Source organism: Artibeus jamaicensis, unplaced genomic scaffold (assembly GCF_021234435.1).
Source record: "Artibeus jamaicensis isolate MK-2021 breed Jamaican fruit bat unplaced genomic scaffold, CSHL_Jam_final contig_834, whole genome shotgun sequence".
In the NCBI taxonomy this organism is placed as follows: domain Eukaryota; kingdom Metazoa; phylum Chordata; class Mammalia; order Chiroptera; family Phyllostomidae; genus Artibeus; species Artibeus jamaicensis.
In genome coordinates, this window is record NW_026521981.1 from 3,076,469 (window position 1) to 3,091,095 (window position 14,627).

A 14,627-nucleotide genomic window follows, 5' to 3' on the forward strand; every position below is an offset into this window, starting at 1 on the left:
ATATTTGGGTTGTTTCTAACCTTTTGGGTACTGTGATTCATACTGCTCAGAACATTCGTGTACAAGTATTTGTCTGAGTACCTGTTTTCAATTCTTTTGGATATATACCCAGGAGTGGAATTGCTGATAATTCTATGGTTAGCTTCCTGAGGAACTGCGAAACTATTTTCCAGAGTGATTATACCATTTTCCATTTCCACCAGCAATGTATGAGGAGTCCAATGTCTCTACATCCTTGACAAGAATTATTTCCTGTTAAAAAAGTTAAAGTGTTTCTAGTAGACATGAAATCATATTTCGTATGTTTTTACTTTGCATTTTTCTAACAATGTTGAGCATATTGTCATGTACTTGTTGTCATTTGTACATCTTCTTTGGAGAAAAGTCTTTTTCCTGAGTCTTTTGTCCATTTTTCACACAGGCTACTTTTTAAGTAAAAAGGGAAAAAGGTGCCTTCACCATGAAATGATTAAATGTAACATAAGCAATAACGAACAAACTGACATGATATGTCCCGCATCCTGACACAATGTACTGACACAGTATTATCTACATGTGTGGAGTACCCGATACAATTATTTAACTCGAATCTAATAGGAAAAAACTGAGGACCATTCTGCAAAACAGAATTGGATTCTTCAAAAACAGTCAGTGTTGTACTGGTAAAAAACAAAACCAGGGATTATCCTAGACTAAAGAAGTTTTAAAATACAAGACAACTAAATGCAGCACATGATCCTTGATTGTATCCTGGGTTGGAAAAAGAGTCAGCTAAAGACATTTTGAAAATTTGAATATGGCCTTGGTATATTACAAATAATAGTATTACATTAATTTTAAATTTTCTTGGAGTGATAATAGAATTCTGATTATGTAGGAGAATCTTTGTTCTTAGTAGACACATTGAAATATTTAGGGGTAAAAGGTAACAATGTCTGCAAAAAACTCAAACAATCCAGCAAAAACAGTATATTCCAACCCCACATTTACTTACACTGGGAAATCAAATGTAGTGAAATGTTAAAAATTGGTGAATAGGGGGTTAGTATAGATATTCATTATATTTTTTTGTAATTTTTCTGTAGGTTTGATGTTTTTTTAATAAAAATACTGAGTTGAGAAAGTAAAAAAGCTCTTCAAGTCTAAGTACTGTTTTCTGATAGGTAAGGTTTAGCATATTTCAAATGAAGACTAAGCTACCTTGATCAATTAAAAATACTTGTGTAGCCAAAGTGAGAATTCAAAAATATTATAATTATTTAAAAAAAAGGAACACTGCAGTTATTTCATCCCATTATCAACTTGATTTACATCTTTATTAGGAAGCATGGTATGCAGAAAGAACTTGAAGACAACTAGGCCTATATCTGAATCATAGCTGGGTAAACTGTTCAACGTGTTTAAGACTCAGTTTCTCTATTGTAAGATAGAGAAAGTAATTACAGTATTTTTGATATTGTTGGGTTAAATAGTTGTGCACATGGTACTTAATTCACGTGCAAAAACTTCATTATACTTTCCACGCTACTTGCAACTATTCCTTCATTAAACTCAAGCAATCCTGTGTGATAGGTAATGGTGAGATAAGATGACTTTTCCAAGGTCACACACCTACGGAAGGACCCACGTCTCCCAGCTCTTGGTCCAGTGACCTTTCCATACCCGCCGGAAAGAAGGAAGCGGCGCTCTTGGGGATGCAAGGATGTAGAGGAGCAAAGAGGGAGAAAAGGCCGCGCGAAGAACAGTGGGGTGAGACCCACAGAGGCGCTGGTCAAGGAAAGGTGCATGGACAGGCGGGCGGCGCCACCAGCTGGGGTGCGTAGGGGTGAGGCTGCGGCTGGAGAGGGAGGATCGCGAGCGCCAGGTGCCCAGGAGAGGCAAGAGGCCTGGGCTAGCCGCGGGGGCGCAGGAGGCGGAGGCCCGAGCTGCGGGCTAGTGCGAGGAGGCCGAGGGCCAGAGCGCCGGTGGTCGTGGTGGTGGTGGGGGGGTGTCGCTTCTGCACAGGTGGGGCGGGCAGGTGGGTGCGGGACGCGCGGGAAAGTCCTGGTGTCTGGAACCCGGACCCCACCAGGCGGGTGGGGGCGGGGCCGGCCGGGGGCGGGTCTTGCGCCCCCCGCGGGAGCGGCTGTGGTGGCGGCGCAGGCGCTGTTCCCGCCTCCTCCCGGCTGGCGGAGCGAGTGGAGGCTGCATCCCGGCTGGGCTCGCGCGTCGCCACTGCTGCCGCGAAGACCCCCGCCCCGCTTCCGCTGCGTTGGGATGAGCTCCCGGAAAGGTGAGTGGCCCGCGGCAATCCCTCCTTTCCGCCACGCGGCCCGGCCGGCCGGCCAGCCCGACCGTTAATGTCTCTTCTGTTTCCCCAGTGCTGGCCATTCAGGCCCGAAAGCGGAGGCCGAAAAGAGAGAAACATCCGAAAAAGTGAGTCCACTCTGCGCTCGGGCCGAGCGTGACCCTTGCACGGTGTGGGGCAGCCCGCAACCACGCTGGGGAAGTTACCCGGCTCCCAAGGGCCGGAGGGCGGGCTGATCCCCAGGGACGCTGGTGCTAGCCTCCTGCACGTCCAGAGAGCGGCCTGGGGGGAGGGGGGCTCATCGGGGAGGGGCGCGCGCAAGCTGGCGGCGGCCAGTTCCCAGAGCTCCCCGGCCTCCTGTCGCCGTGGCTGACGGGGCGGGCGGGTGAGGGCGCCGGGCGTGCGCGCCACCCCCTGCGTGCAGAGCTAGCTGTGGGGTCGTGGGCTCTTTTTGGGACGGACGCTGGCTCTGGCACGCCTTGTGCGGCTTGAGGCTGCTTAGCCGCTCCCACCTGGGCTTTGGGGCTTGAGAAGAAGAGGGGCGGAGTGTGCGGGAGACTAGAGAGTTGTGCGTGTCCGTTTCGCTTGTCCTCCCTGGCTCCTGCCTCTCAACCTTTAGGCTGAAAACCCGAGCCGGTGGTCTTCAGAGGTTCGCCTCTGCCTAGTAACTGGCGCGAGTTCAGCGCCGAGACCTACGGGTTTGGGCGCTCGGGTTTGTATTCGAAACTTTGTGCTTGGGCCGAGCGTGACTGCTGCGCGGGACGGGTGGGTGTGTGCTCTGGCGGTCGCCGGCGCGGCTTCCCGGGCCCTCATTGTGCTCGGAGTTGATGAATAGGGTGGTGATATTTAAAGCATGCCAGCTGCTGGCCACCTCCAGCCCGGCCGCAGATCGGAGTGGGAGCGGCCGGCGTCCAAGAAGCCTTTCCTGGAGAGCTGCTCCAAGACTGCAGAGCGCCGCCACCTCTTTCTTTTTCCTTTTCCCCCCTTAATTTAAAAACATCTGCCACTCCTTCTAGATTTGTGGCTTTGCTTTTCTTTTTGAATAAGAAATATTCTGTGGTAATTTTGGTACTATGGGGACTGACAGTCCATGGTCATCTTTAAATAAAATCACGAGGCATTTTTAGTTTTTTGTTTCCTTTAGGGGACTACCCTGCAGCATTTCTAGGCTTTCTGCTTTCTCATTCACCTTGGTCTCTGCCTAGGGCATTTCATACTCACTGGTGGCATCTATGAAAACTGCCTAAGTCATTACTGATGTAGTATAGTAAGTATATCATGCCAGGATTTTTGTTCACTCAAAACGGAATATAATTTGTGAGTACGTTCAGGATTCCACAAAATGTGGATATCCACATAATGCCTTCCTTAGGAAAAGAAACTGGGGGACTGGGGGGGGAGGAACTGGAATGGAATATTTGGTAGTTTTAGATGTTTAAAAAAATTAATGCTAGCTTTCCATTCAATTAGAACCTCAAATTTGGTATTTCCTTTGGTGAACGATGCATATTTAGTCAATAAGAAAGGAGAACTGTAATGTTTAGTATCCTAAGTATTGGGTTTTAATCACAACTTTTATTTCCCCATAGCCCATTATGTTCAGAAATGTGAAAAGGAATTGAAAAAAGCATGCCTGGGGTTTGGGGTTTAGGGGAGGATTCTGTGCGTGTGTGCGTGCGTGTGTGTGTGTGTGTGTGTGTGTGTGTGTGTAAATACTCAGGGATTGGCTTTCCTAATGGCCTAGAGCTTTTCTTTTTTGGTGTGCTGTGGTTGGAATTTATGTGGTATGTTTATAAAGAATTAGCATATATCCACAGTATTCAACTTTTACTCCCACAGATTAATCAGTCAGTTTCTTCAGTTGTCTCTTGTTTTTATGTGATAAGATTTGAGGGGACCCCCCCCGCACCAATGCCTAAAAGAACTGATTGATCTGCAAGGTAATTAATTAGCAAGTGGAGACCAGGCCAATTATATAACTGTTTGATCAGGCAGTGTCAGTAAAAAAATTTTTATTGATTGATTTTAGAGAGAGACATGCACACATATTAATTTGTCATTCCACTTATTTAGGCATTCATTAGCTGATTCTTGTATGTGCTCTGACTGGGGATTAAACCCATAACCTTGATATATTGGGATGATGCCCTAACCAACTGTGCTGTCTGGCCAGGGCCTAAAGCCAAGCCTTGATTCTTTGAATCAAGACATTATTTTTAAAGGAATGCTTGGTATTTATTTCTGCATGTATTCGACAGTATTTGCATGCCTTTCCTAGGAGGTGGTGATGGAGCTTTGAATAAGGAACAAATCTTCTCCCCAAGGATGACAAAGATTCTGATTTCAGATAGTGCTAAGGTATATGGAGAATATTAAGATGAGGCTCCTTAAGTAGTAGTAATGGCATTTGAACCTGCCAGTTACTCTACCTTTGAGGTAGACATTGTTGTTATCATTATTTTACAGACCAGGAAATGGGGACACAGAATGAGTAAGAAATGTGCCCAGTTGGTAAATTGACTCAAGGCAGCCTGAGACTAGGGTCCACACACAACTGTTTGAGGAGATGACATTGAAGCGAAGCTGGAATGAGGGAATGTGGCAAAGTCCTGGGGAGCAGTAGGCTAGGAATGTTGGAGGAACCCTAAGGTCATGGTCCTGGGGTGCTATAGAAGAGGATGGTGATGGGAGGGTGGAGGAGTCAGAGTGAGGAAGGCCTTATAGGTCATTGGGAGAATTATGACTTGTTTTTAGGATGAAAGGAGTGGTGCTGGAGAGAAGAGGTGGTGGAAGGGACCTCAGGAGTCTGGGAGTCTGAGATGTACTACTCATTTTACGGCAGCTCTGACAGAGTAAGGTCACACAGTTGGTTTAGTTTGATCCAGAATTCAGGTTTCCTGATGACCAGTGTTTTTACCTAGTTCTCTAGGGGAGGAAAAGGCATATGTACTAGGGCTAAATTTAAACTATTAATATAATGACTGTCAAACTTGAATTTTTGCTATGTGACTACATGGGCCTGGTTTGATATAATATGACTATTATGTTTGTATGTGCAAGCTGGCTCTTCATTTTAGTTTAGTTCAGTTCTGTGAGCTTTTATGAATTAGGCCATTCCATTTCTTAGTATTTTGGAACTTGTAGTTGTCAGAAATAAGATTAAGCTATTCCTGCTTTGCAGAGTCTAAATTTTAATCTAATTTTATTGTTCCAATGAGTTTAATTTGCCAATTACTAATTGTGCTGATTGTGAGTAACTGGCATCAGATCAGGGAAGGACCACAGTGTCATTCAGTCCTGAATCTTAAGAATTAGCTAAATCACATGGCTTGTGATAGATTTTGGCTTTGGGGCATGTGTATGTATGAACTTTTAAAAGGTATTTTTTATTTGTTGATTTTTTTCCTACAGGTAACTTTTATTGAGACATAATTTATGTAACGTAAAGTTTATCTTTTAAAGTTTATAACTTACTGGTTTTTGATATATTCATAAAGTTTCATAACCATCAACATTATCTAAGTCAAGAACATTTTCATCATCCCCCAAGAGAAATTCTGTACTTATTTAGCAATTACTCTCTATTCTTCCCTGACCCCAGCAACTATTAGTTTATTTTTTGCCTCTGTGAACTTACCTGTTTTGGAATTTTATATCAATGGAATCATACAATATATGGTCTTATGTCTGATTTGTTTCACTTAGTATAATGTTTTTAGGGTTCATCTATGTAACATGTATTGGTACTTCATGCCTTTATATTGCCAAATAATGTTTCATTGTATTGGTATAGCACATTTTACCCATTCACCCATTGGTGGACATTTGGGTTCTTTCCACTTTTTGGCTATAAATTATTTTTCAACTCCTTTATTTTTTTATATTTTTTTATATTTTGAAATTAATATGACTTCCAAGAAGTTGCAAAAAGAGTACAGATTTCCCTGGTACTTGGTTTGATGTAATCTGTTCTACTTTTATCATCACCTATTTGCATGTGCAAGCTGGCTCTTCATTTTATTTTTAAAGATTTTATTTTAGTATTTATTTTTAGAGAGGGGAAGGGTGGGAGAAAGAGAGGGAGAGAAACATCTATATGTGAAAGAAACATTGGTTGGTTGCCTCTTGCACATGCCCTGATTGGACTGAACCCGCAACCCAGGCATGAGCCCTGACCTGGGATTGAACCCGTAACCTTTCACTTTTTGGGGTGACACCCAACCAACCGAGCCCTAGTGGTTAGGGCTCTTCATTCATTTTAGTTTAGTTCGGTGAGCTTTTAATGAATTAAGCCAGTTCTGTTTCATCCAGCTTCCCCTAGTGGTGATATCTTGCATAACCATAGGTCATTGTCAAAACCAGGAACTTGACATTGGCATAATACTGTGTTGGCCAAAAAGTTTGTTTAGTTTTTTCTGTAAAATGACACATTTTTCATTTTCACCAATAACTTTATTGATCTGAATATTTTAATTATGTCGGCTATCTCCCTTACGGTATAACATTGATTGCTCTCAATGTCTCGATTTAATTGCTACCAACTTTAAGTGGTCTTCCTGAGCATCGCCCAGTGAGAAATCTCCAGCACTAAACTTTGGAGACTACTTCTGTCAGGTTTGATCATCACAGCACCTTCTACATACACTGCACAAATACAAACCTTTTTTTGTGCTTCAGTTGCAGTTTTTTACCTTTCTTGAAAGATTAAAGAATAATATAAAAATGTGTATTTTTTTCCACCTTCAATATTAAAATGGCTACACAAAAATTCACCAATTTTGATAAATTTTTAGTAAAATGCACACTGATATGACAGCTGTCACAATACAATCTAACAATTGTTTTGAATGAAGTTAAAGACAACTAAGCACTACTAGAGCCATCTTACAGATAAAAACCAAATGAACTTTTTGGCCAACTTAATACTATGAACTCAAGTAACATTTCACCAGTTTTTACACACATTCTATGTGTGTGTGTATATGTATGTGGGTGTATAGTTCTGTCAAATGTTACCACTTGTGTAGATGCGTGTAATCAATTACCTCAAATGGGGTGCAGAACTGTCTCATCACCACAAAGAAACTCTTGTTACCCTGGAATGATCTGATCCTCCCAATCCTAACCCCTGGCAGGTGCTGACCTGTTCTCCAATAAAATTTCACCACTTCGAGAATGTTATGTAAATGGGATTATATAGCACGTAACCTTTGGAGATTCACTTTTTTTTCACTCAGCCCTTGATACTCACCCCTGTTGTATCAGTAACTAGTTCATTCCTTATTGCTGAGTAGAATTTCACGGTGTGAATGTACCATAGTTTCATTATCCATTCACTTATTTAAGGACATTTAAATAGTTTCTAGTTTTTCATTCTTACTAATAAAGCTGCTCCATATTTGTGTACAGGTTATGTGAACATATTTCTATTTCTGTAGGGCAGACACCTAAGAGTATGATTGCTGGAGGACTTATTTGTATTTTGACTTTCTAGCAATTAGTAACTTGGTCTGTCCCTCTTTTTTTTCTCTGTGATGTTTATGATCTGTAGGTGCACTGTGATGTTTTCTCTGTGATGTTTATGATCTGTAGGGATTCTGCACTGTGTCTTTTGGGCTTTTGACTTTCTGTTGGTAGGTGGATCTTGTAGGTTATTGCTTATCTGTTTTCTGTAGTATGGGTTCTGACTGCTGAAGAAAATAATAGGCGTGTGATTGGTGGCACTGGGTCAGTGAATCACAGGTGCAACAATTTAGGAATGCTGTGGCACGAGTTTATATCTTTTATTAGGTAAGCTTCAATATTAGGTAAGCTTCAACTCTTCCCTATAGTGTCAAGTCAAGCTCACAAGACTCTGGAATACCTCCCTTGGGAGGTAATCACTTATTTTTGACTTGTTTCATTACACATTTGTTTATATAACAAACATTTGTGCTTACCAGCAATGCAGTTCAGTACGGTAAACACATATGAAGCAGATACCTAGTATTGCAGATACCTAGTGCTCGGCAGTGTGTTGGATGCTAGGAAGATTAAGATAAGTAAAGCTCGTACTGTGAGCAAGTAGGAGAGATTGTGCGGTCAATACACCACTGCAGGACAGTGTGATGAGTACTCTGAGATTTAGGTACCGTGATGCTTTGATTGGTAAGGGAAGGCTTTAGGAAGAAACCTTGTTTGATTTTAGCATTATTGTTGTTTTAAGGAAATAGCTTTTTTTATGTTAAAATTTTTCCTTTATTGAAGTACAAAATTATTTTTCAAATAATGTTGGACTGGCACTTTTTCTTCAGGAAATGTGTATATATATATGAGGGCTGGACTCCTGAGATTTCTAATTTTAGTCGCCCGGAAACCGGTAAAAATAATCTGGATGTAGTTTATCTTTCAGGTGAGGGCATCTGGGCCTTAACACCTGGTTCTTCAGGTGATTGTTGAACAATCACAAACATTTCTGTCAGGTGACAGCACCAAGAATGTTTTGAACATAACTTCTGAGTTGTGTGATGAAGAGAGGACCACTTGCACTTTTCCAAGAGACATGTGGGATTGAGCAGAGAGCAAAAAAATCCTTCTTCATGTGGGTCTTACGGACATCATTCCTCCTTCAGGTCACCTGGAGACTGTGCAGAGCTGTCTTCTGAGGGCTACTGGGGAGTCACTGACCCACAGCTCTCCACTGTTAGCACCTCTGCAGGCCTGGATGATGATGACTTTGGGTTTATCCTCAATACGGCAGCAGTTTTGATCATTGGAAATCTGGAATATGGTATCATAAGATTGCATATCTGGTTTTTCATCATTATGCAGAGTCCCACAGGTTTTATCCAGGATGCCCTAAGACATGAACACCAAGTATGTATTATCTGATGGCTTGTGTGCTCTGAGTGCGCAGCAAATGTCTTTAGCAGTAGTAACTTCATGGCCAGTGTTTATGTGGCTTCCGTAAATCTTTGGTTATAAGACTTCTCTTCAGCTAGTCTTCAGTTGGTTATTCAGCTTGATTATTCTGTAATTTAGTTGTAATTCCAGTTTGGTCCTGGGAGGGGTTGAGTATAGCTTCTACTTACTCTGCTGTTCTCTTGGATCTCCCTCTTTTTAAAAAATGATAAAAGTAATATGGTCATGGTGGAAAATTCAGGCAGTACAGAACAATTTAAAGAAGTAAAGCATCATTGGTAGCTCCACCAATTATTTTGGTGTATTATCCTTTTACTTATGCTTATTTTTGTTTCTTAAAAATTTAAAAAGTAGTGTATATATGTGCATATATATTTGTTATATTCTTTGTGCATATTTTTTCCAGCTTTACTGAGATACTGTTGCCACATACAAGTTTAAGGTGTCCAACAGAATGATTTGGTCCACATACATATTGTGAAATGAGCACCACAATAATGTTAGTTAACACCTCGATCCTCTCACATAATTGCCATTTTTTGGTAGTGAAAACATATAAGCTCTACTTTCAGCAACTTCCGAGTATATACTACAGTACTATTAATTATAGTCTACATGTGCATATTTTTGTTTTTTAAAAATTGAATTGTAGCATATATACATATGCTGTGTATGTATAGTAAATAAGAGAGTGCAGTTACTAATCTTTAGTGTACAGCTTGATGATTTTTACATATATTAATACCCTTATAACCACCACCTAGATCAAGATACAGACCCTTTCAGTACTCCATAAGATTCCTTAAGTGTCTCTCCAATCTTTTATTTTTTATTTTTAAATATATTTTATTGATTATGCTATTACAGTTGTCCCATTCCCCCCTGCCCTGTATTCCCCTCCGCCCTGCATGCCCCCTCCCACCCACATTCCCCCCCTTAGTTCATGTCCATAGGTCATACATATAAGTTCTCTGGCTTCTACATTTCCTAGAGTATTCTTAACCTCCCCCTGTCTATTTTCTACCTACCATTTATGCTACTTATTCTCTGTACCTTTTCCACCTCTCCCCCTCCCATGTTGATAACCATCCAAGTGATTTTTATATCTGTGGTTCTGTTCCTGTTCTAGTTGTTTGCTTTTGTTTTTGTTTTAGGTGTGGTTGTTAATAATTATGAGTTTGCTCTCATTTTACTGTTTGTATTTTTTATCTTTTTCTTGGATAAGTCCCTTTAACATTTCATATAATAAGGGCTTGGTGATGATGAACCCCTTTAACTTGACCTTATCCGGGAAGCACTTTATCTGTCCTTCTATTCCAAATGATAGCTTTGCTGGATAGAGTAATCTTGGATATAGGTCCTTGCCTTTCACGACTTCGAATACTTCTTTTCAGCCTCTTCTTGCCTGCAAAATTTCTTTTGAGAAATCAGCTGATAGTCTTATGGAACACCTTTGTAGGTAACTGTCTCCTTTTCTCTTGCTGCTTTTAAGATTTCTCTTTAATCTTGGCTAATGTAATTATGATGTGCCTTGATGTGTGCTTACTTGGGTCCAACTTCTTTGGGACTCTGAGCTTTCTGGACTTCTGGAAGTCTGTTTCCTTTGCCAGGTTGGGGAAGTTCTTCATTATTTTTTGAAATAAGTTTTCAATTTCTAGCTCTTCCTCTTTTGGCACCCCTATGATTTGGAATTTGGAACATTTAAGGTTGTCCTGGAGGTTTCTCAGCCTCTCCTCATTTTTTTTTTTTTTTTTGAATTCTAGTTTCTTCATTCTGTTCTGGTTGAATTTAATTTCTTCCTTCTGGTCCAAACTGTTGATGTTGGCTTCCTGTACATTTTACTTTATTTCACTTAGCATTGCCTTCATTTTTTCTTCTATTTTGCGACCATGCTCAGCCAATTCTGTGAGCATACTGATTGCCAGTGTTTTGAACTGTGCATCTGATAGGTTGGTTATCTGTTTATCACTTAGTTGTATTTTTTCTGGAGCTTTGATCTCTTTCATTTGGGCATTTTATTTTTGACTTCGTGTGCCTGTTACCTAGGAAGGGAGGGAGCCTTAGGTACTTAACAGGGTGGGGCAACAGGTCACTGCCTTGTGGCACTGTATGTGGGGGAGGGGTCTGAGAGGTAACAGTGCCACTTGTTCAGCTCTCTGCAGACTTTCAGTCACTTCCTCCACTACCCACAAGCAAATTGGGCCCTTCTGGCACTGATTCCTGTGAAGGTGGGTTTGTATACATTGTAGGATCATGTGGGTCTCTCCAATGAACTCTCCTGTGAGACAAGGAGTTTCTCCTGCAGCCTCAAACCCCACAGATTTTTTCAGTCAGAGTCTTTGAAGCTTTAGTCCCTGTGCTAGAACCCTGGATTGTGCGGTCTCTCTCGCTCCCTACTTGTTCATCCCCGTTTATTCTCACGCAGGTGTTGGACCACCCACTCTGCCAGCCACCACCTTGCCTTGCCGTGCTGTGAGTCCTCTCTGCCCCTCTTCCCATCTCCACCCCTGTTACTGGTGTGGGTGAATGTTCCTTCTTTAACTCCTTGGTTGTCAGACTTCCATACAGTTTGATTTTCTGGCATTTCTGGTTGTTTTTGCTTTTAAATTTGTTGTCCTTTTGGTTGTGTGAGGAGGCATAGTGTATCTACCTATGCCTCCATCTTGGCCAGAACTCTCCAATTTTGACCCTGTTACCCAGAGGTAACCACTTTGCTGATACCATTATTGATTAGTTTTGCCTGTTCTTGCACTTAATGAAATTATATAGTCCTGTGTCTGATTTTCACTCAACAGAGTATCTGTGAGATGTGTCCATGTTGTTTCAGGTACCATTAGTACCATTAATTTGTTATTACTCTGTAGTATTTCATTGAATGAATATACCACAATTTACTTATCTATTCCTCAGTATTTTCTTTAGTTTTTAATCATTATGAATAAAGCAAGCTGTAAACATTCTTATAAATGTCTTTTGTGGACTGCGCACTCATTTCTTTTGGGGAATATGCCCTCGTAGTGGAATCGATAGTTATAGAATAAGGGACGCTTAGTGGTTGTACTAATTGTGAAGATAATTTCCCCCCTGTTTTATTATGAAATAGTTTTTATCAAACTTCTTCATACTCCCACCAGCAATGTATGACCGTTTTCAGTTGCTTTACAAGTCTTTGTCAGACTTGATAGTGTTATTCTTTTTAATTTTTGCTATTCTGGGCATGTATTGATACCTCATTGTAGATTTCATTTGCATTTTCCTGAGTGGTGGTTTTGAACATGTTTTCATATGTTTATCAGTCATTTGAAGTTCTGTTTTGTGAAATGCCTGTTTTGTCTTTGGCCTACTTAAAAATTGTAAGTCCTTTCTTACAGTTATGATAGTTTTATTGATATATAATTTACATACCATATAGTTCATCTATTTAAAGTGTAATTCAGTAGTTTTTAGTAGATTCACAGAGTTTTGTTACACTGTATCTCAGAAAGCCAGTCATGATTTGCCAAGTGTGTAAGAGGGGGCAGGGTGAGGGCCTTCCAGGCGTAAGCAGCACTGCAGTTGATGTAAACGTGTGGAGGTGTAAAATGGCATGCTTGGATACCTTGAATGATGCTTATAGACGCTTGAATGTCAAGTAGCTGTGGTGAGCAGTGAGGCACTGAGGAATTCTACAGAGGCCTTGGGGAGCTGTTAAGAGGCAGATTGAGATTTTTAGAAAAAGGTTACTCCAGCTACTGTGTGGAGAGTTCAGAAGCCAGATCCTTAGGAACTATTGCAGGAGGCTTCACGAGACTGATGGATATTAAGGGAGTAGAAATCACAGGATTTAGTTTCCAGTTTAATGTGGAAGGAGAGTGGGAAGGGTCTAGGATGGATCTCAGGGGTTTTTTTTTTTTAATTTTTTTAAATTGATTATGCCATTACAGTTGTTCTATTCCCTCCCTTCATTCCCCTCCACCCTACCCCCCCATCCCCACCATTACCCCCCCTTTAGTTTATGACCATGTGTCTCAAATTCTTTAGATTCTATATTTCCCATACTATTCTTGCCCCCCATCTATTTTCTGTCTACCATCTATGCTACTTATTTTCTGTACCTTCTCCCCCCTTCTCCTCCTCCCACTCCCCTGTTGCTAACCCTTTGTGGAGAGTGTCTGCCATTCCTCAAGATAGTGAATGCACAACAGGTGTGGGAAGAGCTGTTGGTCTTTGGTCTGGCTGTTGAGGTGTTTGGTGACTTCCGGTAAGAGGTGTTGGTCAGTGTTTGCAGTTGGAGCACCAGGATGAGCCCTGGTTAGAAGATGTAAATTGGGAGTTGTTTGAGTATAGCTTTTGGTGGCAACTTGCCGAAGGTGTTGAAGGTAAAGGGAAGAAAGCATGGGCTGGGTTGACAAAGGAGGAGCCAGAGAAACAGGAGAGCCAGGAGAACTGCCTGTGGTAGGTGTGCAGTAAAGGTTGGCTGTGGTTATTAGGTTATTGTTCCTGTCTTATTTTCTTTCTAAATAATTTATCCAGTTGTCCCCACTTAATTGCATTTCCATATATACTTGAGTACTGTTGTATCTACTTCTCTGTTACTGTTCTGGTGTCATGTTTTAATTGCTGTAGTTTGAATGCATTTTACTGTTTGGTAGGGCAAGGACTCTTCCATACTCTCCACACACACCTTGTTAATCTCATATTCAGGTTTTCTGAAGCTATTTTTACATATTTACTCATTAAAATCATATTTCCAAGTTCCTGCCACAGTTTGTTTTTGCCATTTGTGTAGAGATAACTGTGAATTCGTAGATTAATTTAAGGAGACAAGAGGTCTTGAATTTGAAACACACTTAAAAATTCTTTTTCCCCCTGGTTTTATAAATATGTACTATATTTGCAAGTCATAGAAATATATAAAGAAAATAACAAATGACTCATATTCTCACCATCCAGCAAGATATGCACAGATAGTGCATTGTTAATATTTTGGTGTATTATTTTTCTAGTCTTTTGTTTTTTAATCTATGTTTTTTGTTATTTACTTAGTCATCTATGTATGATTTTATATCTTGCTTTCCTTAACATTTCATCATAAGCATTTTTAATGTCTTTAAAAAGTTTTTATAACCAATTATCAATGATTGTAACATTCTAATTTACTTAACTGTTTAATTTGCTCAAACATTTCTCTATTGCTAGGCAAGTGTTTCCAATTTTCTGGTGTTTTAATATTTTAGTGAATATCTTTGTCTGCATTTCAGATTTTCTAAGACTATACATAGTCCTAGAAACGGAAATAGTGAGTAAAAGGCACTGCACTTTCGAAGGCTCCCGAATTTTGGAAAGCCGTCTTCAAGAATCAACAGGATTAGAACTAACTAATTAGGAGACATGAAGAGGAAAGCCATTAAAAAAATTGGCAGAAGCGTGAAAATGTTACACTTAATGAAGAATAAGAGGT

The 14,627-nt window shown here is 40.7% G+C and overlaps 1 protein-coding gene across 5 annotated transcripts in view; it reads left to right on the forward strand.

Moving 5' to 3' along the window:
• The first annotated feature begins 1,686 nt into the window (after positions 1-1,686).
• SRPK2 (SRSF protein kinase 2) overlaps positions 1,687-14,627 on the forward strand; it is a 244,131-nt gene continuing 231,190 nt past the window's right edge. For 2 of the 5 annotated variants that reach the window (XM_037164929.2, XM_037164933.2), the window contains exons 1-2: positions 1,687-1,815; positions 2,361-2,415. In XM_037164929.2, coding sequence (XP_037020824.2) covers positions 1,695-1,815; positions 2,361-2,415 — 176 coding nt within the window. In that variant the 5' untranslated portion in view covers positions 1,687-1,694. Of the gene's footprint in view, positions 1,816-2,086; positions 2,273-2,360; positions 2,416-14,627 lie in introns of those variants that run through there. The other 3 variants (XM_037164927.2, XM_037164931.2, XM_037164930.2) reach the window with 2 other exon arrangements.